Source organism: Silurus meridionalis, chromosome 8 (assembly GCF_014805685.1).
Source record: "Silurus meridionalis isolate SWU-2019-XX chromosome 8, ASM1480568v1, whole genome shotgun sequence".
Lineage (NCBI taxonomy): Eukaryota > Metazoa > Chordata > Actinopteri > Siluriformes > Siluridae > Silurus > Silurus meridionalis.
In genome coordinates this window covers 6,029,230-6,051,734 of record NC_060891.1, presented here as the reverse complement: position 1 = coordinate 6,051,734, position 22,505 = coordinate 6,029,230, and the positions used below count along the sequence as shown (strand labels likewise).

Sequence of the window (22,505 nt, the reverse complement as noted above, 5' to 3'; positions counted from 1 at the left end):
CAGCTGTCTCGCCATAATGAAACAGAATCTCTGTTTAGTAAGCACATTGCATGGAGTCTGCAAAATAGTGTCAGCAAACCTACGGAAGAAAGTCTGTCCTCTGCGGGGAAGAAATCTGCCGAACCGATAAATCTGATCTGAAGCCCAACACATGACCAAACACTTTGATTAAGCGGAACAAGGTGAGAGATGGGGTCTTACATCATGTAGACTGAGACATGAAGGTTTTGCAGGCCAAGAAACTCGAGCTCTGGTTGTCAGGGTACACAAATACAGCAAGTATGCATACACACACACACACACACACACACACACACACACACACACACAGTGCCCAAATGAGTCACTGGCTCACGAAAGGACCATAATAATCTCAGCATGCACTTCCAAACCTCCCCCCACCACCCCAACCCCAAGTCGGACTGAAAATACCAACACATATTAGCCCAGATGATCAGCTGACAGCAGCGTCCATGCCTAAAAAAAGAGGCCTCGCTCACAGCAATCATATTTAGCCGGACAGTACAGAGAGCTGGTTTACTCATAGACGTGCACGAGGAAAAGAGACAGCAGGACGCCAATGACAGTCTGAGCTTAGTGACAGACACATAGTGAGGGAGAGCAGAAGTGAGGAAGGGAGACGGTGCGAGACAGCGGCAGAAACACGAGACAAGATAGAGTTAAAGCCACTCACAGATCGGTCCATGTCAGCGACGAGAGCTGGATGGCTTCCAGACACAAGGCAGCCGAGGAGGCACAGAGAAGTGAGTGGATTGTGCAAGCATGCCTTGATTACAAATGAAAAAAAGGGGGAAAAAAATAAAAACCCTAATCTCAAGCAAACGCAAAAGGAGCACCCCTGCTCACATATTTTATAGCAACAACCCACTTACTCATATACACACAGACACACATACTTTCTGCTTCGCTCACTCTCACTGTCTGCCACTCCTCCCTCCCCACCACCTCCTTTTCCCCTCTCCCCCACCCCTCTCTCTCTCTCTCTCTCTCTCTCTCTCTCTCTCTCTCTCTCTCTCTCTCTCTCTCTCTCTCTCAAGCACATGCGACCCTTCATCCTGTCGCTCTTCTCCCTTTGTGTTGAACTAGAAAAAGAAACAAAGCAGTCCAATGCTTTCAGTCAAAAACTTTTACCTTTTACCATGATTTTAAATACTCAACCTGTGTCATAAGATTTATTGTAAATCATTAAAAAAATTTAAAATTAAAAATATTTTTATCAAAAAGGTATTGTACATATAAAAAGTAATATACACTGCCTGGCCAAAAACATTTAATAAAAGGTAATCATTTCATTAGACAATGCCTTTTGCATTGATTGCAGCACACATTCTCTGTGGTAATATTTTGATATGCTGATGCAATGTCATTTATTTTTATCCATTAATTTTAAAGTAAAGTCTTCTTCAGCACATCTCAAGGAATCTCAATTGATTAAGGTCTGGACATGGACCAATCAATGCATAAAAGTTATGTGCAACTCTTTCTCAATTTGATTGTTTTGATTGGAATCTTTACAATATGCAATATACAAGGTGGGGTCTATTTATGGATTTTTTTTGTACATGGACAGACCAATCATTAGACTCGCAGTGGTGGACAAAGTAGACAAACCATGTAGTTTAGTTAAAATAGAGAAACACTAATATATCACTCCAGTAAAAGTGCTCCCTTTAAACTTTCACTTGAATAAAAGTAAAAAGTATTTGCCTTCAAATGTACTTAAGTATCCGAAGTACTATGATATATTAAGGCTATAAATGTTCCTATTATCGTTTTTTGTCACAAGACACTTGAGCAAATTATGCAATGGGTGCTGTGGCAAGTTCGATTCAGAAGTTTCTTCCATCATTTATTCTTCTCAAAATGTTGCTGTTGAACGGATGCTGAACTGTATGTAGGTGATGCGTTCAAAACAATCAAAACAAGTTCGCTCTATACCGATTGGTGTCTTGCTGTGTGTTTGACCAGTTACATTTTTATTTACTCAAAAATGGAATGGCTGATTTAGCAAAATATAGTTGAGTAAAATAGAAAGATAAAGAAAAGATATTTGACTTTGAAATGTGGTGAAGTTCAAGTAAAAGTCTCCCCAAATAGAAATACATCAGTAAAGTACACGTATGTAAAAAGCTACTTAAATACAATAACAAATAACATTTACTTCGTTAATGTCCTCCACTGCTTCACTTCACCATATAAATATACTCCGAATTTAACATGCAGGGAACGGAGAAGTGGAGGTTCGGGTTGGCACTTTAAAATGTTGGTACTATGACTGGAAAGGGAAAGAAGTAGCTGGAGCATTTGAGGTGGGTTTAAAATGTTCTATCATGGTGTGGATGGAAAGAGAAATGGTTTAGGGGTGATCCTGAGGGAAGAGTTTAGTAAGAGTGTAGTGGACGTGAAGTGAGGTGAAGTTGAAGGGGTGATGATCAATGTCATTAGTGCCTATGCTCCACAAGTAGGTTGTGAAATGGAGAAAGATGAAGTGGTAGAAGGTGTACCTAGGAATGAACGATTGGTGATTGGGGCAGAATTTAATGGGCATGTAGGTGAAGGGAACTGAGATGATGGGTAGGTATAGCTTTAAGGAGTTTAAGGTATGTTGAAGAACAGATAGTGGTAGATTTTGCTAAAAGGATGAAAATGGCAGTGGTGAGCACTTATTTTAAGAAGACCGAGGAGCATAGGGTGACGTATAAGAGTGGAGGAAGGTGCACACAGGTGGACTTCTATGTAGGAGATGCAACCTGAAGAAGATTGGAGACTGTAAGGTGACAGTGTAGCTAGACAGCATCAGATGGTGGTCTGTATGATAGCTTTGGAGGTGAAGAAGAAGAAGAGGAGAGTGAGGACTGAAAGAAGAATAAGATGGTGGAATCTGAATGAGGAAGAGTGTAGTATGAGATTCAGGGAAGAGGTCAGACAGTGGTTTGGTTGTGGTGAAGAGGTGCTGGATGATTGGGCAACTACTGCAGAAGTGATAAGGGAGACAGCTGGAAAGGTACTTGGTGTGACATCTGGAAATAGAAGAAAAAACGTGGTGGTGGAATCAGGAAGTGCAGAAAAGCATAAGGAGAAAGAGGTTGGGAAAACAGAATTGGGATCAACAGAGTGATAAGAAAAGTAGGCAGGAGTACAAGGAGATGCGGAAGCAGGTTAAGAGGGATGTGGCAGAAGACAAGGAAAAGACATATGAAGAGCTGTATGAGAAGTTGGACACTAAGAAAGGAGAAAAGAATTTGTTCCGATTGGCCAGGCAGAGGGACCAACCTGGGAAGGATATGCTACAAGTTAAAGCAATCAAGGATGGAATAAAGGGTTTTTAAGCATAAGAGAGATGTGCAGACCTGCAGTAACTACAGGGGAATTAAGTTGATCAGACACACCATGACGTTATAGGAAGCCATGCTAAGAGAAAAGGTGACATCTGTGAGCAACCGTATGGTTTTATGCCGAGAAAGAGCACCACGGACACATTATTTGCTTTGAGAATGTTGATGGAGAAGTATAGAGAAGCTCAGAAGGAATTGTATTGTGTGCTTGTAGATTTAGAGAAAGCATACGACAGGGTGACAAGAGAGGAGTTGTGGTATTGTATGAGGATGTCAGGTGTGTCAGAGAAGTATGTGAAGGTGGTGCAGGACATGTATAAGGACAGTGTGACAGCAGTGAAGTGTGCAGTAGAAACGACAGACAGGTTTACCGTGGAAGTTGGATTGCATCAAGGATCGGCTCTGAGCCCTTTCCTGTTTGCAGTGGTGATGGACAGGTTGACGGACGAGGTCAGACAGGAGTCTCTGCGGACTATGATGTTTGAGGATGATATTATTCGTGGGGAGAGTAGGGAGCAGGTTAAGAAGAGCCAGGAGAGGTGGAGATGGAGAAGGTGGAGGAGTTCAGGTACCTGGGGTCAACAGTGCAAAGTAATGGAGAGTGTGTTTGGGAAGTGAAGAAAAGAGTACAGGCAGGGTGGAGTGGGTGGAGAAGAGTGATAGCAGGAATGACTTGTGATAGAAGAGTATCTGCGAGAGTGAAAGGGAAAGTTTATAGGACTGTGGTGAGACCTGTGATGTTGTATGGTTTAGAGACAGTGCATTGAGTAAAAGACAGGAGGCGGAGCAGGAGGTAGCAGAGCTGAAGATGTTAAGGTTTTCGTTGGAAGTGACGAGGATGGACAGGATTAGAAACAAGTATATTAGAGAGACAGCACATGTAGGATGTTTTGGAGACAAGGTGAGGAAGGCCAGGTTGAGATGGTTTGCACATGTGCAGAAGAGGGACATGGGGTATATTGGTCAAGTCAAGTCAAGTTTATTTCTATAGCACTTTTCACAACAGAGACTGTCTCAAAGCACATGCACAAAAAACAACAGTTAAGGTGAATGGTGTGTATTTATCCCTGATGAACAGCCATGGCGACTGTGGCAAAGAAAAACTTCCTTAGATGTTATGAGGAAGAAACCTTGAGAGGAACCAGACTCAAAAGGGGAACCCATCCTCATTTGGGTGACATCAAGAGTGTAATCATAAATCTTTCAACAATACAGAACACTGGCGAGTGAAAACTAACATGAGCACTGGAGTGTAAGATTATGAGTAATGATCTTTCTACAGACTTATACAGTCATTGTGGTTATAAAACTAGGAGCTACTAAGCAACTCATAAAATAGCTCAACATTTGCGATCATCACAGATCCAACACCAGCTTCTCCATGCCAAAGCCTTTAAACACTCCAGGAGGTCCAGTGTCAAAACTCTACATGAAGTGAGATCCAATTGGCAATGTTACGTCTCTGTGTGGTACGGGAAGTTTGCGAGTTCGGAATCTATTTCTTTAAAGGTCCATAATCTTCATGAGGAGCAACTTCAGGATGCCTCGGGATGGGGAGAGAAAGAGGAGCAGTGGAGAAAAATGAGCATAGCTGCTGTTCATGATATTAACAAGCACAAGTTGATAATGTGCATTTGATCAGATGTTCTGGAGCACAAGGTTATGATCTGTGGAGTATGTTATGTGTAGGGTTTGCTAAAAAGATACGTTGTGGTATTGGTAGGAGAATGCTGAGGATGGAGCCACCAGGAAGGAGTAAAAGGAAAAGGCCAAGGAGGAGGTTTATGTATGTGGTGAAGGAAGACATGCAGGTAGTTGGTTTGAAAGAGGCAGATGTAGAGGACAGTAGTATGGAGATGGATGATCTGCTGTGGCGCCCCCTAATGGGAGAAGCTGCAAGAAGATGATGATTAAGGCTACACAGCTGTTTAGTCGTAATCCCTTAAACTGTCTTTGCATTCTGTGCATGGAAATGATCTTGCTTTCACGATAAAACACAGAAGACCACAGGAATTCTACTGATGATGTTTATGATTTGATCAAACATTTACAGTAAATGAACAATCATGAGCATGATTTTTTTTTAACCACGTTTCTTCCTCACAGATGATTTACCACCATCCTTCTCGGTATTATTAACTTATTAGACAGTTCTTTACCCAAGTTTAGTAACAGCCACATCTCTTTGCTTGATGCAGGCTAATCTTTGACCAATCTAAAACAAGCCAATATTTTTCACAGCCACACGATATGATGCTTGTTTAAGAAATGAGACGCTACTTACCGCATCGGTTAGGGTTAAAGAACTTACATTTACGGCATTTAGCAGACGACCTTGTCCAGAGCGACATACAAAAGTGCTTTGAATCTCCTCTTACGCCTTTTTTATCCAGGCAGTGTATTTGTTTATATTTAATGAAACTGAATTTTACATTTACTATAGACAGCAGGATGGACAGGGTGCCAACACTTCATAGATCAAAATCACTCAGACACACACACACTTAGGACAACCAGAAGAAACCAGAGTACCCAGAGGACCCCCAAAGCCTGTGGAGAACATGGGCTCTCTATGCACAATGGGCAGAGCTTTAACTGCCTAACAAAGTAAATCTGTATGAGTTCATTTCCTTGTCAGGGCGAATAAAATACCATTTCATCTCCACAATCTACTCTGAAACTATAAATGCATATGTAATGCTAATAGTGCAAAGTCCATTGGTGTTAATGAAAAGTGGTTCCTGTGGGTTCTTAATTGTATTGGTGACATGTTCTGTTTAGTGGATAACATTAAGAACCAAAAGAACGTCTATGTTTTTTTGTTTTGTTTTGACTGTTTTACTGGGACCAAGTCATCCAGATTCCAGTAAGTTTCATCAGTTTGATGATGATGATCATTTTTATTGGAAACCTCCATCTTTACATACTGTACATCTGCAGTTACCTTTTCATTGAGATCAACATGTTGGAAATCCTCTATGTTGAAATGGTGCTCCCGGTCGATAAATGAATCTTTAGGGTAATTATACACGCCTGTGTTGGCCCACTGATTTCTTATTTTACCTACATGAACATAAACAAAACAAACATAAACATCCATTCAGTCTTGTAGTGCAGCCGGCTGACGCCCTTCATGCCATAAAGGCCCCACGTTGTTAATTAAACTTATGATGTGGCCAAACAAGCAACTCGTTATTTATAACAAATAAAGAGAAATGTACCTTGGATGTAGTACGCCATGGTCGCAGGACACTGAAGCCAGTGCTCAGACCACTGAGGCTTGTGTGGACATTTAAAACACTGTACTATTTTCTTTAACGTACTAAGTAGTGTAGTATGCAGACGCGGAGCCTGTGTTTACCACTAGATGGCGCATTTGGTCTTGTTAAGAGTACTGCAGTGTCTTTGGCCACCTGCACATTTCTGTAATTATCCAATCAACCAACCATCACATAAACCGACAGATTCAAGTCAATATTCACGACACATCAAACTATAAGAATGATGTGTTTTTGTGCTGCATGTTGTGCTTCTGCATGTTTTTTCTGCTTACCATGAATGCAGTGTGTATTTGAGATGTCATTAACTTCCTGTCATCTTAAACCAGACTGGGTTTAATTCCTGTCATCAGTTAACTGTTTCTGCCCAGAAAATAAGGGAAGAAAGTGGGATGGATGGATGGATGGATGGATAGATAGATAGATAGATAGATAGATAGATAGATAGATAGATAGATAGATAGATAGATAGATAGATAGATAGATAGATAGATCATTTGTTAATTGATCAAAATAAACTACTCACACCGTGTGATCTGCATGTTTGTGTGTGTATATATATATATATATATATATATATATATATATATATATATATATATATATATATATATACAATTAAACAATTATATATTTATTAATTTTATAAAATGTTTATTTATTAATTGTAAATAAATAACTGCTCTTAATTTTAAATGCAGACACTTTACATTAATTACATTTCGATTTTTTTTTATTCAACATGTTTATTTTTTATTTATTTAATTTGTTTAATTATTACAACAATAATAATACAATTAAATTCCATTAAATGTCTGTTTTCAGACCAGTGTTTTCGGCATTATGTAGGCTGTTTTTAGACTCCACCCCCCTACTCTTCCTAACCAATCACTTGTCTAGTTCTTGAGACGAGAATCAGTTGGACCAATGGATGTGTGAGGGCGTGTACCCACATGACCATGTGTGGAGAGTAAGAACGAGAAGGCGGGACCAGTGATGGGTTGAATCTCGTTCAGAAAAATGACCAAATCTTTAAAATTTTATTAATTAGAGCGAAATATAGTATAAGTGTTATATGTTTAATAGCCCACATTCCCTAACACGTCTGGATGCGCATGCGCAGAGGCCTTTGTTTTAAGGTAAAAGCGCTGTTTAGTCACTTTAAACTGGTATCTGGCTTCATCATAAAGCTAAACTATGAAACTCTTTATTACCAGACTTAGTGGAAAATAACAATCCTGACAGAATAAAAAAAATATTTCAAAAATGTAGAAAATGTGTGAAAAGAATAGTGACTTTCTGCATCCAGTACAAAAAGATTAGGTTCTCATGTCACGTGATAGCAGAGCACCACTCCTATTCAGACCTAACACAGTCACGTGACTTTGAAAGAGACTTATATTCGTTCATCTACAGGTTTTGCTCAGAAACACTGATTCATTCACGAATTAAACATTTCATATTTCTAACATGTTACCAGTTACTCTGTAGAAAATCCTATTTCTACTCATAATTCTAAAAAAAAAAAAATAGTTGTGCACAGATTTCACCTTGGGGACTACTTTATTACAAATACATATATATAACAAAGCAGTTTTACAGAAACATATGTGTATCAGTGGCTGCCGTCAGGGCCTGCAAGACCTTCTCCCTCACGTGAATCGCTCACGTTTGAATATATTTTTATCCATGAATATGTATATATCATTCCCAATATTGCTTTAGGTTAGAGTTTCTATCCAATCCGATTATATCCGTCACATCACGTGTTGCCGGGGCCAAAGGGAACCGTCGTAAACCCTTCCCAATCAACACTAGATTCAAATCTGTGTTGCTTGAAAGATGTTGCTTTAACTGTAGATGCGTATAGAAAAATTAACTGACACTATTTTGTAGAATGATTTTTTTGCTTCCTATTTCCATGATACACCTATAATGCCCCCGGACATCATACGTCATCGCTTATAGACAGCACAGGGAAGATAACAAGCAGCCATCAATATAATCTACATTAACCTAAGAGATTTTGATTTAAAAGGCCATTTAGAAGGCATAAAGTAATGTCAGCATTTTACATCCTTGATTGAATGGGAGAGACTAGTCAGAGTTTGCAAACCGCATCTGTCGCAAACTGCGCCAGCTCAAACATATTTGTGTGAATTTAATAGCTGTATTTCTATTCGACAATGGCTGGATAAAAATATATTTAGTCACATTTGTTTCTCTTAACACACATTCCTATGTTGTTTGTGCATTGCCTGTAAGATCTACGAGGTATACATGACGTTCTTGTCTGGGTTAACACATCTCTGGATTTCTATATCATATTACCCAATAAGGAATAGTTTTAGCTCAGGGTTTGTATACAGTGTATACAGTGCCCTCCACAATTATTGGCACCCCTGTTTAAGATGTGGTCGTGGACTTCAAAAAATTCTCCTTTTTTTTAAAACAACATAGAACCCAAATGCAAAAAAAGAGAAAAATCCAACCTTTTATTTAAGTACATTACTTTGGTGGTAAAAAAATCACACATTTAGAAAAAAAAAAAACTTGAAATCATGTGTGCCACAATTATTGGCACCCCTGATGTTAATACTTTGTACAACCTCCTTTTGCCAACAAGACAGCACTTAATCTCCTCCTATAACATTTCACAAGATTGGAGAACACAGAGAGAGGGATTTTTGACCATTCTTCTTTGCACAATCTTTCTAGATCATCCAGTGTCCTGGGTCCTCTCTTATGCACTCTTCTCTTTAGCTCGCCCCACAGGTTTTCGATTGGGTTGAGGTCTGGGGACTGAGATGGCCATGGGAGGACCTTGAGTTTGTGACTGCTGAACCACTTTTGTGTAGATTATGCCACATGTTTTGGATCATTATCCTGCTGAAAGACCCAATGACGACCCATCTTCAGCTTTCTGGCAGAGGCCATCAGGTTTTTATTTAAAATATCCTGGTACTTCAAAGCGTTCATAATGCCATGCACCCTAACAAGGTTCCCAGGGCCTTTGGAAGAGAAACAGGCCCACAGCATCACAGATCCTCCACCATACTTCACGGTGGGCATGAGGTGCTTTTCGGCATACTCATCTTTTGTTTTACGCCAGACCCACTTAGAGTGTTTGTTGCCAAAAAGCTCAATCTTAGTCTCATCTGACCAAAGCACACGATCCCAGTTGAAGTCCCAGTACCGCTTAGCAAACTCCAGGCGTTTACGTTTGTGAGTGTTAGTGAGAAAAGGCTTTTTCCTTGCATGCCTCCCAAACAGCTTGTTGGCATGTAGAGAGCGTCTGATGGTTGTTTTGGAGACTCTGTGACCCCAAGATGCCACTCTTTGATGCAATTCTGTGACGGTGAGCTTGGGAAACTTCTCTTACCATCCTCCTCACTGTGCGTTGTGGCAAGATAAACTTGGGACCTCTTCCAGCCTTGTTTGTCACTGTTCCAGTTGTTTTAAACTTCTTAATGATTCCTCTGACTGTAGATACCGGCAAGTTAAGGCGAGTGGCTATTTTCTTGTAGCCATTGCCTGACTTATGAAGGTCGACACACATCTGCCTTACTTGAATGGTGTGTTCTCTTGTCTTTGCCATGTTGACAAATGGGTAAGAGAATTAGGCCTCTGTGTCACGTCATATTTATACCCCAGGGAAACAGGAAATCATGAATTACTAATTAAAAGTCCCTAGATACCCTGACCAACCTTAGCAAATACAGAAAAATATATAAAAAAATTAAATTAAATTAAAATTTTCAGACGAATTGTTAGTGGTGCCAATAATTGTGGCACACATGATTTCAAGTTTTTTTTTTCTAAATGTATTTTTTTTACCACCAAAGTTATGTACTTAAATGAAAGGTTGGATTTTTCTCTTTTTTTGCATTTGGGTTCTATGTTGTTTTAAAAAAAAGGAGAATTTTTAGAAGTCCACGACCACATCTTAAACAGGGGTGCCAATAATTGTGGAGGGCACTGTATATATTTGTCTGTTTCCTGCATTAAACCGAAGAAAGTACATACCACACTGTGTGCTGTCTGTTCGTTCCCTGATCGGCTTTACACCAAGGGCATCATAGATTGCATCGGATACCTCTCCTAAGCCTCTCCAAAAATTGTTGTTCGGGCATGATCAAACCTAACATTTATACTGCACACGAATAAATAATTACACAAATATATTTAATCTTTACATTATTTGTCCTGTTCCAAGCACCAGGTTATCAAATAGCAGCAGAATGTGAGCAGTGATATGATCAGACAGAAATTTTTGGGAAGACTTTTTAACATCTGTTTGCAACATTAAAATATGATTTCATCTAGAGATTATGCCAAGACTCCAGATAGTAGCATGGTCAGTATAATGCTCATTTTGCACAATCCATTCTGGAAGCTAGACATTTGGAGCTCCTGAGTGAGAAAAAGAGAACACCATCAGCAAAATCACAAAAGAATTAATTAAATTCTGGCATTAATATTTTTATGACATTTAAATTCTATTAAATTCGATGACATTTATTCTTATTAAATTTGATGACATTTATTCTTTTTAAATTCGGTGACATTCATTCATATGAAATTCGATGACATTTATTCATAGATTGTTGCAGTAGCGTCAGAATGCCATCAGCATCAAATAATATAATATAATAATGGATTATTGTTATTATTATTATTATTATTATTATTATTATTATTTAAATATGTGGCTAAATGTATGACATTGTAAATGTTGTTCAAAGTCAAATGTCTGGAAATATATCAGTACATGAAAAAATCACTCATCTCTCACACCTATATATTGTTGAAGAAGATTGGTAACCATAAAAACTGATTATTATGTTTCAGCTTACTACTGCTTTAATAAACTGCTGCATATGTACTGTTAATCTCATGTGAGTTAAATAGCAGACATAAAAAGATCTGATTCTAGAAGACGACCTGGAAATTGTGGTGTCTTTGGACAGGTAGTCAGTATTATCTAGGATAATAAATTAAATAAATAAATAAATAAATCCCGTCTGTGCTAGAGGATATTGGAGAACTTTTAAACGCTGTACCATTGAAAGCATTCTCACAAACTACATCTCAGTGTGGTACACTTCTCCCATTGGTCAGACGCTACAGGTGCCTCAGAGCCACACAAACAGACTGAAGAATAGCTTTTTTCCTGTGGTTGTTACAAAAACACAACTGCATTGCCATTTTCGGTGTATTTTGAACTCCTTTACCCACCACGTATTTTTTGCAAGATCCATAACTATGTTTATCACTGCACTAGTGTATATTCCACCCATATTTATTCTGTATATACTGTATCATACATACATTCATACTTGTACATAACTATATCATGTCATTACTTTGCACAGTTACAATACTGCATATTACTACATATATCCTTATTTATATATACCATATATTATTACCTACTGCACCTTCTGTACATGAATCACTCTCATCGCTGTACATATGAGAGATAATACAGAATGTACAGAGTAGAGTAGGAATGTTTGTCCCAACAGTGTAGTGTAAAGGTCAGTAAGTTGATGCTCAGCCTATTATAAATAAAAATTACAGTAGGTCAATAGAAATACTCAAGAGTCATTCCCCCATCCCCAGCATATAATAGCTATACAATTTTTGTTCATAAAATCTATACCACACATATTTTATTCTGCCTTGTTGTGACTCTATATCACATCTCTGCTTTAAATCATTCTTTTCATAAGAAATATATGTAATATACAGCAAAGGGCATCTTCAACTCAACAAGAAGGTTTAGCTGAAGGCTATGGAATAACCAAAGGGAATTCTGACCAATTATGTTTTATTATTTCTTTGATGTAATTTGTTCATTTTTAAATGATCTTTGGTGAATTTTGACATCATCATGCTATTAGTACACACACCATTAATGCTAAAAAGTCAGTCCTGTTAATCAGCAAAGAGACATACAGTAGACAAATTCTTCAGTCATCCAGAAATCTAAAACCACTGAGAGGTGAAGTGAATTATATTGATTTTTTCATTACAGTGGCAAACGTCAATGGGTGAAATTATAAGTCAGTTCCTACAAAAGAAAATGGAAAATGGACAAGGATAAGGATGTTAAAGAATGTGTGATTCAGAAATGTCAAGTTTGTACTCATCTGTATTCCAATCATTCACTGTTCAGCTCTTGAGTGTTTTTGCCTCTTGTTGCATATAAACAAAAGACAAAGTGACAAACAAAAGAACATGCATGTGTCTTAAAAACAATACAATTCTTTTTTTTCAAACCTTTAATATGTGCTGTAAATTACAAATGAACAAAAGTACACTAGTGACAGAAACTACAGTAGTGCAATGCGAGACAAAAACAGCATGGGCATATATAAAATGTACAGTGTACAATGCAAAAATGGAAACCTTGTAAGTGCAAAATACTGCAAGGGTGTGTGTGTGTGTGTGTGTGTGTGTGTGTGTGTGTGTGCGTGTGCTCAACCTATCCGGAGGAAGATTCAGTTGTCTATGACAATATTAGCAGTAGAATGTGTGTAGGAAGGGTGAAGGTAAGTCTGTCTTCATCCATCTGTGTTTGCAGCAATGGGGGTAAAAAAAGACAGTGGATGTGTTTTTTAGGATCTTCTAGGATCTGATGGCCAGAGTCTTAAAAAGCTGTGCTGGTGGTGACTAGTGTCCTTGTATATCGTAGCTCAGTGGTTAAGGCTCTGGATTACTGATCAGGAGGGGGATAGTTCAAGCCCTGGTCTTTGTGCTCTAGGGGTGGTGTATCATGGCTGACCATGCTTTCTGTCCCTAGCTTCATAACATCTCTGAGATATGTAAAAAAAGAATTCCACTATGCAGTAAAGTACATGTGATAAGTATGAAGCACCTTTCTTTGTCTTTGATTATTTTTGAGGGCTGTTCCGATTACTCTGGCTCCAGTGTAGGAGAGCCTACATTCCTGGGCTGTACAGCTTCTAAACCAGACTGAAATTAAGCTGATAAAACCACTATTGATCGCACTTGTAAGTAAATAGTAATTAGTAATGCTAATAGAAAAAAAGGAATTCCTATAGAGTACGACTGCACTGTGTGAATTCTAAATCTGTGTGAATAAATTTTTGTTATCCTTTTTATTGTAAGGAGGAGTTTGTCATTTACTCAGTATACATATGTGTAGAGTAAGATATGGCATATAATTGAGTATGCAACACACTTAAAAGCACACACCATAATCTATAATGACGGCCTTGGGTTCCCAACCTGCCCTTTATAGTCATTTTACTCTTGCCTTTATTTTTTTTTTATATGACTCCTTTCTGACTCTTAGTTAGAAGTAAGTACTTTTATATATTCATTAATATAATATATTAATTATATTAATTTGAAGCAAATAGACAATAGAGTTGTCTACAATATTTCCATAGTTACACTGAAAAGTTTTATGTATCTTTTTCCCTTCAGATATATAAAAAACAAGGCATAGGGGCCTGGTCTTTGCTCAATTCTATTTGCTAATGTTGGGCATTTAAAAGATCTTAGTAAAGGAATGGCAATTACAAAACATATAAGTAAAAATATAATAATTAAAATCCTACTTTTAGTTTGAATTGTTACTACTGTAGTGTTAGTGACAATGTCAGCAGACGTGCCAAATGATATTTTCAGGAATATAACTTCTGGATTTAAATATTTAAAGCCAATACTCTTGCTTGTGTAATATTGCTTTATACTGTATATAACTGGCTGCAAACATTGGCTCCATGGCAGTACGACTCTGACAGCTATGCAAACTGTGCGCCTCAATCTGTAGGCAGACAAAAGCACTAGATATTCAAAATGGCTGTAATTGTTGTTGTCAAAGCATGAAATTTGTACTATGGGTTTCTCTTAGCAACAGCTAGTGATACAAACGGATAAAGTCTTTATTGTTGTTGAAGTGTGTCACCACTAGAATAAAGAAATCCGCCAATCTCCTTTGGGTTTCTCTGATCCCTTTGTGCCTGTCTTAAAAAAATCATATTGTTAGCTAGTAGGATCAGTGACAGGAATGGGGCTACAATTAAGTTTATTCATAGTTCTATATCAAATTCAGAATTCTCTCAGGAATGAGACACAGTTGTTCATTGTGCTTGTTGTTTATAGTCTATTAAAATAAAAATAATACAGCATTATTTTATCTCAGTGCACATGTCCCTAATCACTCAGTTGTTTTTTTCAGGATATAGTAATATAAATGAATGCCCAAAGAGACGTTTAGTGCTCTGTCAGAGAGGTTTTAACAAACTTCTGACAAGCCTGTTTATAATAAACCACTAAGCTATGAGAAAAACCTTTTTCAAGCAATATGGATTTAAAGTTAAAAGTGTCTAAGAATGTTTTGTGCCATGCCTAAAGTCTCTTAAAAACCTATTAATTTTAGATATTTTAGACAAATTATGTCTTAAAATTTAATTTATTTAAGTTGGCTTTTATTGTCATTCCAATCATATATAGTGCAGTATTTACAGTAAAATAAAATAACGTTTCCCCAGGACCACGGTGCTACATAAAACAAGTTGGGAGATGTAGGCCTAAATACTTTTGTATCTTTTTCCAGATGGCAGGATGGTGCAATTCCATGAACCAGGCGGTGATGCAGCTGCTCAGGATGCTCTCGATTGTCCCTCTGTGGATGTTGTGAGGATGAGTGAAATTCACAATCACTGAGCTTCTGCTTAAACAAACCTGTGCTTAGTCATATACAGTGCATCTGAAAAGTATTCACAGCACTTCACTTTTTCCACATTTTGTTATGTTACAGCCTTATTCAAAAATGGATAAAATGTATTAATTTCCTCAAAATTTTACAAACAAAACCACATCATGACAACATCATGACAAGAAGTCTGTTTGAAATCTTTGCAAATGTATTAAAAAACAACAAAATAAAAAATTTACATAAGTATTCACAGCCTTTGCTCAATACTTTGTTGAAGTACCTTTTGCACCAAGTACAGCCTTTTTTTAATATGATGCTAAAACTTGTCACACCTATTTTTGGGAGTTTCTCCCATTCTTCTTTGCAGAACCTCTCAAGCTCCATCTGGTTGGATTGGGGAGCACAGCCATTTTCAGATCCCAGAGATGTTCAATCGGGTTCAAGTCTGGGCTCTGGCTGGGCCACTCAACACATTCACACAGTTGTCCCCTAGCCACGCCTTTGTTATCTTGGCTGTGTGTTTAGAGCTGTTGTCCTGTTGGAGGAGTACATGTCAACAGTGACCAGCTACAATGGCAAGTGCATTGATGACCATCTCCAAGACCATCACCACACGCTCCAACCAGAAGCCGTGGATGCCTCCGCCTTCAGAGCAGAGGACAAGAAGGCCTTTAAAGACAGGGAGGGCCAAACTGTCCTGTGGCATCAGAGAGGCGAAATGCACGCACGCCAATAGGATCCACAGCCACTTCCAGGACAGTGGAGACACATGGCGCATGTGGCAGGTCATCCAGGCGATCACAAACTACAAGACAACTTCACCTGCTTGTGACCGTGACACCTCCCTCCTGGATGCGCTGCACGACTTCTACGCCCAGTTCAAGGTGCAGAACAACATGGTGGCAAGGAAGACCACCCCTCCTCCCAGTGACCAGGTGCTCTGTCTAACCACAGCTGAAGTGAGGAAAACTCTATGCAGAGTTAACCCATGGAAGTCTGCTGGACCAGACAACATTCCTGGCAGAGTGCTCAGGGAATGTGCAAAACAGCTAGCGGATGTCCGCACCGACATCTTCAACATCGCCCTGAGCAGCCTCGTTGTTCCTAATTGTCTCAAGACGACGACCATCGTTCTCATGCAGAAGAAGTCTACTGTCTTTTGCCTCAATGTCTATCGTCCCATCATGCTCACACCCATAGTGATGAAGTGCTTCAAAGGCTCGTCATGAGGCACATCAAGACCGAGCTTCCACCCTCACTGGAACATATGTAGTTCGCATATCGCCCAAACCGCTCCAGAGACGATGCCATCTCCATGACCCTTTATCTGGCTCTCACCCACCTGGACAACAAGGACTCATATGTTCGAATGCTGTTCATAGACTTCAGCTCAGCATTCAACACATTCATCCCTCAGCACCTGATTGAGAAGCTGAGCCTACTGGGCCTGAACACCTCCCTCTGTAACTGTATCCTGGACTTCCTGACTGGGAGACATCAGTCAGACCAAATCAGAAACAGCATCTCCAGCACCACTACACTAAGCACTGGGGCCCCTCAGGGTTGTGTGCTCAGTCCACTGCTGTTCACTCTAATGACTTACGACTGTGTAGCAATGCACAGCTCGCATCACATCATCAAGTTTGCCGATGACACAACTGTGGTGGGTCTCATCAGCAAGAACGATGAGTCAGCATACAGAGAGGAGGTGCAACGGTTAACAGCCTGGTGTGGAGCGAACAACCTGTCTCTGAACATTGGGAAAATTAAAGAGATAGTTGTTGACTTCAGGAGAGCACAGAGCGACCATCAAGAAAGCGGTTCCGAAGCATTCGGGCCTCACATCCAGACTGTGTAACAGCTTCTTTCCTCAAGCCATCAGGCTTCTCAACACAGAACTGCACTAAAACTCAAGCACACACACTCAACTGTGTGACTGATTTGTACAACCCGGATTCAAACACGCAATCGTACTCACGTCACACATCCATGCCCATATTATATCACCTCATTACTACAAACTGTTTACATTCTGTTTTTGCACATCTTCTTTTGACTGCTGCTATTGTTTTTTTTTTGCACAAACCATTTTGTTTACATTCTGTTTAATTACAATGTTTACTCCGGTACTCAGTACACTTTTACACACCGCATTGTGTAATATACAGCAGGTTTACTGGCGGAGCCATTTTGTGTTTTGTGTATTTAGCCTACACTGTCTTGTGTTGTCTTTGCACTGTTTACACCAGGTTGCACACAATGCACTTTATGTGGCGAGGACACTTACTAGTCCTTAGCCCTGTGTTTTCTGTTTTGTTGCTTTATGTTGTTTTATGTAGCACCAGGGTTTCTGGAGAACCGTTGTTTCATTTCACTCTGTACTGCATCAGCTATATATGGTTAAAATGACAATAAAAGCTTCTGGACTTGACTTGACTTGACTTGACTTTGATTATAAACCATCGCCCTGGTCTCCAGATATACATTGCTGCATTCATCTTTCTCTCGATTCTAACTAGTCTTCCACCATGCTTTACTGTAGAGGTGGTATTAGCCAGGTGATGAGCAATGCCTGGTTTCCTCTAGACATGACGCTTGGCATTCAGGTCAAAAAGTTCAATCTTTGTTCTATCAGGTGTCTGAGTGTTCATGGTCTGAGAGTGCTTCATGTGCCTTTTGGCAAACCCAAGGTGTGCTGTCATGTGCCTTTTACTGAAAAATTAATTTCTGTCTGGCCACTGTGTGCTGAAGAGATGTGTGTTCTTCTGGAAGATTCTCCTTTCTCCACAGAGAAACACTGGAGCTCTTTCAGAGTGACCATTGGGTTCTTGGTCACCTCCCTGATTAAAACCCTTCTCTCCCGATTGCTCAGTTTAGCTAGGTGGCCACTTTAGGAAGAGTCCTGGAGTCCTGGAACTTCTACTATTTATGGATGATGGAGGCCACTGTGCTCATTGGGACCTTCAACAATACAATCCTGTCTCAGAGGTTTACAGACAGTTCCTTAGACTTCATGACTTGGTTTGTGCTCTGACATGCACTGTTTACTGAGGGACCTTATGTAGACAGGTGTGTGCCTTTCCAAATCATGTACAATCAACTGAACTTACCACATGTGGACTCCAGTCAAGTTGTAGAAACATCTCAAGGATGATTTGTGGAAACAGGATGCACCTGTGTCTAAATTTTAAGTGTCATGGCAAAGACTGTAAATACTTATGTTCATGTTATTTTTATTTTATTTATTTTAATATATTTGCAAAAAATTCAAACAAACTTCTTTCATGTTGTCATTATGGTACATTGGCTTTAGAATTTTGAGGTAAATAATGGATTTTATACATTTAGGAATAAGTTCGTAACATAACAAAATGTTAAAAAAATAAAAAAGAAAGAAAGCTGTGAACACTTTCCTGGATACACTGTAGACACAAACACACACACACACACACATGCACACACACATGCACACTATACAAAGAGAAGCATACATATACAAGAGAAGCATGCAATATATTTAATCTTGGTGCATCTGATGGTACCAAACATTATGATTTGCTGCCTTGTTTTTGTTTTTTATTTGACTCTGTATGGATTTGCATGCATGGCTTAAGCTATGAACAAAAGCTTTGCAGAAACAACTGTTGACATAATAGCTCATAACTGGTTGGACAGCCTCTGTAGACACACCTGCAAAGTGGCCACTGAATATAACAGAAGGCCTCTTGTATTAAAGTGATTCTTCAATAATTACTTGATGCCACTTGAGGCCAAGGAAGAAACATTAAAGTACAGCGATGAGGCTTGGACACATTACAGAGCACTAAGAAGTGGGATTAAAAGGTTTTACAGAACAAATATCTGCCTGGGAGATTAGTGCCAAGACAATAATTGTGGAGAAATAAAAGTAAATTTGTTTAATTATTAAGAAAATACAAAGTACAAAATGTAAAACATTATATGTGTAGATTCAGAATGTTCTAGTGTGTAAAACAAGGGAGTGAGCACACACCCACATAGACACACCCACATACAGGCTACAAATCCAGAGATACAATGACATAAATGTGGTTCCAGCCCCACCCTGTTTGTGTGTATTTATGACATTGTTATTGGTGTTTGGTCTTTATTAATGTCAATCAAAAGAGACATCCTTGTCTTTTTAAACAATGCAGTATTTAATGACACATGCACACAAACATTTTGAAGGTGGTGCTTCCTCGCCTAAGCAACTGAAATACATATAACTATACAAATTTTATATATTTTATATATATATATATATATATATATATATATATATATATATATATATATATATATATATATATATATATATAATTTATTTTTTTTCCAGTGTGCAATTATGAGTATTTTGGCAAAGTACACTGTTCTTGACCGCACCCCTTTCTTCTCAAAGCTAGTCAACCCTTGAGTTCATATAATCCCTTTGTGCAGTTGTATTGGTTCTCTGCTTTTGTGTAATTCTTTTAATTTTATTAGCATCGACAGTAAACAGGTTGCACCTTTGGTTGTAAATTCGTTTTCCTATGAAGCATTGTACACTGTGTTACATCAAGAAAGTGTGGCAATAATGTGTTATATGACATATGAATCATATTGAATACTACTGTTGTTGTTTTGTTTGCTGATTACAGTGTAGAAAAAAATACAAGCTCTAAAAAAAACCCCTTCTAACCTAGACAGGTCTTGTCAGGTAAGAAAAATGTAGGTGTGAATGTGCAGTTAAAATTCCTGTCAATGTGTCTATGCTATTATTGTAGGCGTTTTCTTCTCCTTCACCAGAGTAAAGCAATTTTACTGAAAGTTTTCAAATAGAGCACCATCTGAAAGTCTGAAACCCTAAATATTACTAAATATTACTTTTCTCTTTACATTATTTTGATGGTAATCATATTTTAATGTATTTGGCTGTCAGAATGATTTTATAATAAAAGATTTTAAAAAAGCTGCTAAATTAATATGTATTTCTATACATATACATATGTGTTCATATATACACACACACACACACACACACACACACACACACACACAGGTTATTTCTCTGTAGTTTTTGTGTTTTTGCTAATTGTCCTGATGGAATTGAAATTTTCCTCATCAATGCAGATGTCTAGCTGACTGAAACATGTTCTCTTGAACAGTTGGCTTATATTTGGGTCAATCCATGTTGCCATCGTTTGTTGTGATTGTAACAAGTGTTCCTGTTCATCCTGCTGAAAAGCAAATATAAAGCATGATGCTTGATGTTATGATGCTTAAACAAAGAAACCGTGCTACCGTAAGTGTTGGGTTGTGTTTCAGTTGACCACTTTGTTGATATTCGGTGTCACCCAGATGAAGATGAGCTGCCTGTTGAGTCTGGTTCCTCTCAAAAACTCTTCCTCATGTTGTCTCAGGAAGCTTTTCCTTGCCAACATTAACACTGGATTGCTCATTGACGAGAACCATATTTGAACTCATTAATAATTTTGTTATTTATATTTGTAATATAATTACTTCTGTAAAGCATATTATGTGACCATTTACATTTAATTGAATGCAATGTTTGTTGGTGCTAAACATTATGTTTGGGCTTTAGACCAAGTACCTTAACTTTACTATCATTAGATCACATATATTTTTCTAAAAGCTCTCAGGTTTCTCAGATGATCTTTCTAAGAAGGGGTTTATTTCTGTCTATTATTTTGAAGATCTAACAAAAAAAAATCTGTGAATAGTAGAAGATATTGCTAATGCATATATTCCAATTTCCCTGTAACTTACAGTATTTAGTGTTGTAGTTGGACTGTTGGACATCTCTATCTAACAATGTTGTCTCAAAGCTTCACAGTCAGATCCTTGGTCTTTGAGTCAGAAGGACTGATACCATCTGCTGTTTTAGCTACAAGACCTCTCAATTTTTTGTGTAAGCATACAGCCCATTTATAATTTATTATTAACCCAGGTCTACCCTATCTGACATACTGTATTTAGTGTCAGCTCTGACAAATTAAATAGTAATGCTAAATTACATTTGCAGACACTATTTTTCTGTGAGGTGGGACACACACAGTAGCCTGAGCTCACAATCGAATCAGTGACCATGGAGCTGTAGGGCAGCAATGCTACCAGCTGTACCACTGTAATTTGATAGCATTGTAATTTGAATAAGCTTCCTGTGCTTCCAATTTCACAATTTTTCAATGTTAAGCTCACCTGGAACAAAATCTAAATAAATCATATTTTTGCCTACTCTTTCTTATGCAAAAAAATATTTTGGCCCACATTCGGTAATTATTAGACATACAGTATTTTACTCTCTGTATCTGCACCCACAACCTCAACTTGGAAACTCAATCCAGCCTCCCTTCCTCAGTTCAGAAACACACCTGTCTTGCTTATAGAACCAGACAGAAACTGTAAAATGACTCAACTCTATATAATCTGAAGAAAAACAACCTATGCACATCACATGTACAAACATGTGCACATGATCCAATTTCTCAGGTGCTAAAAAGAGGTAAAATGTAGGAATTATAAGGCAGTGAAGATCTCTGCATTGCCCGGTTTTATTTTTTATAATGCAGCCTTCTGTTTTACTTCCTGTTTGTATTGTTTTTCCTGAATTGCATCTGCCTTGATCAGTAATTTATTCTGTCTGTCTGTTAACAATTGTATATACAGTGTGTAGGGTCTGTAGATGTAAACTCAATTTGTTGAAAGTGTTCATAGTTTTGAATTCTTTTTAGTCTATGTTATTTTCTAGTTTTTTTCAGACCCCTGGTACTTCACAATCCTGTTTGTAGATTTTTTTATTGACCCTGATAAATGTTGTGTTGTGACTTGTGTTATTTACCAAAGCTATCAATTCAGATGAAATTCAGAAAGATATAAACAAGAGAAAGAGCCAGCGAAAGATAAAATCCCATTCGGTTTGGGCTTGTTGTTTGTGTGTGAGTGTGTGTACTGTACGTGCATGTGTGTGTGTGTGTGTGTGTGTGTGTGTGTGTGTGTGTGTGTGTGTTCTCTTGTTACCTACCCAATGCCTATGACCTATAAAAAAGAACCTTGCTTAACAGGCTGATGTTTTTTGCTTTGTTTTGTCGTTTATATCCAGTTAATACAGGTTTCCTCTGCCATGGCATGCAGGGTGACTGTCTGGATACTGCATGG

The 22,505-nt window shown here is 38.3% G+C and overlaps 1 protein-coding gene and 1 long non-coding RNA gene across 3 annotated transcripts in view; one reads left to right on the top strand and one right to left on the bottom strand.

The window, feature by feature from the left end:
* Positions 1-6,737, bottom strand: part of LOC124390171 (coiled-coil domain-containing protein 9B) — a 49,618-nt gene extending 42,881 nt beyond the window's left edge. The window contains exons 1-3 of one of the 2 annotated variants that reach the window (XM_046855953.1): positions 6,578-6,737; positions 6,301-6,419; positions 695-787 (exon numbers count right to left, since the gene is read on the bottom strand). In XM_046855953.1, the coding sequence (XP_046711909.1) occupies positions 695-787; positions 6,301-6,419; positions 6,578-6,596 (231 nt within the window). In that variant the 5' untranslated portion in view covers positions 6,597-6,737. The remainder of the gene's footprint in view (positions 1-694; positions 788-6,300; positions 6,420-6,577) is intronic. The other variant, XM_046855954.1, reaches the window with a different exon arrangement.
* Positions 553-15,413, top strand: LOC124390172. Its single transcript, XR_006926696.1, has 2 exons — positions 553-764; positions 15,228-15,413. It is a non-coding gene; the product is annotated as an uncharacterized LOC124390172 (long non-coding RNA).
* Positions 15,414-22,505: the final 7,092 nt, after the last annotated feature.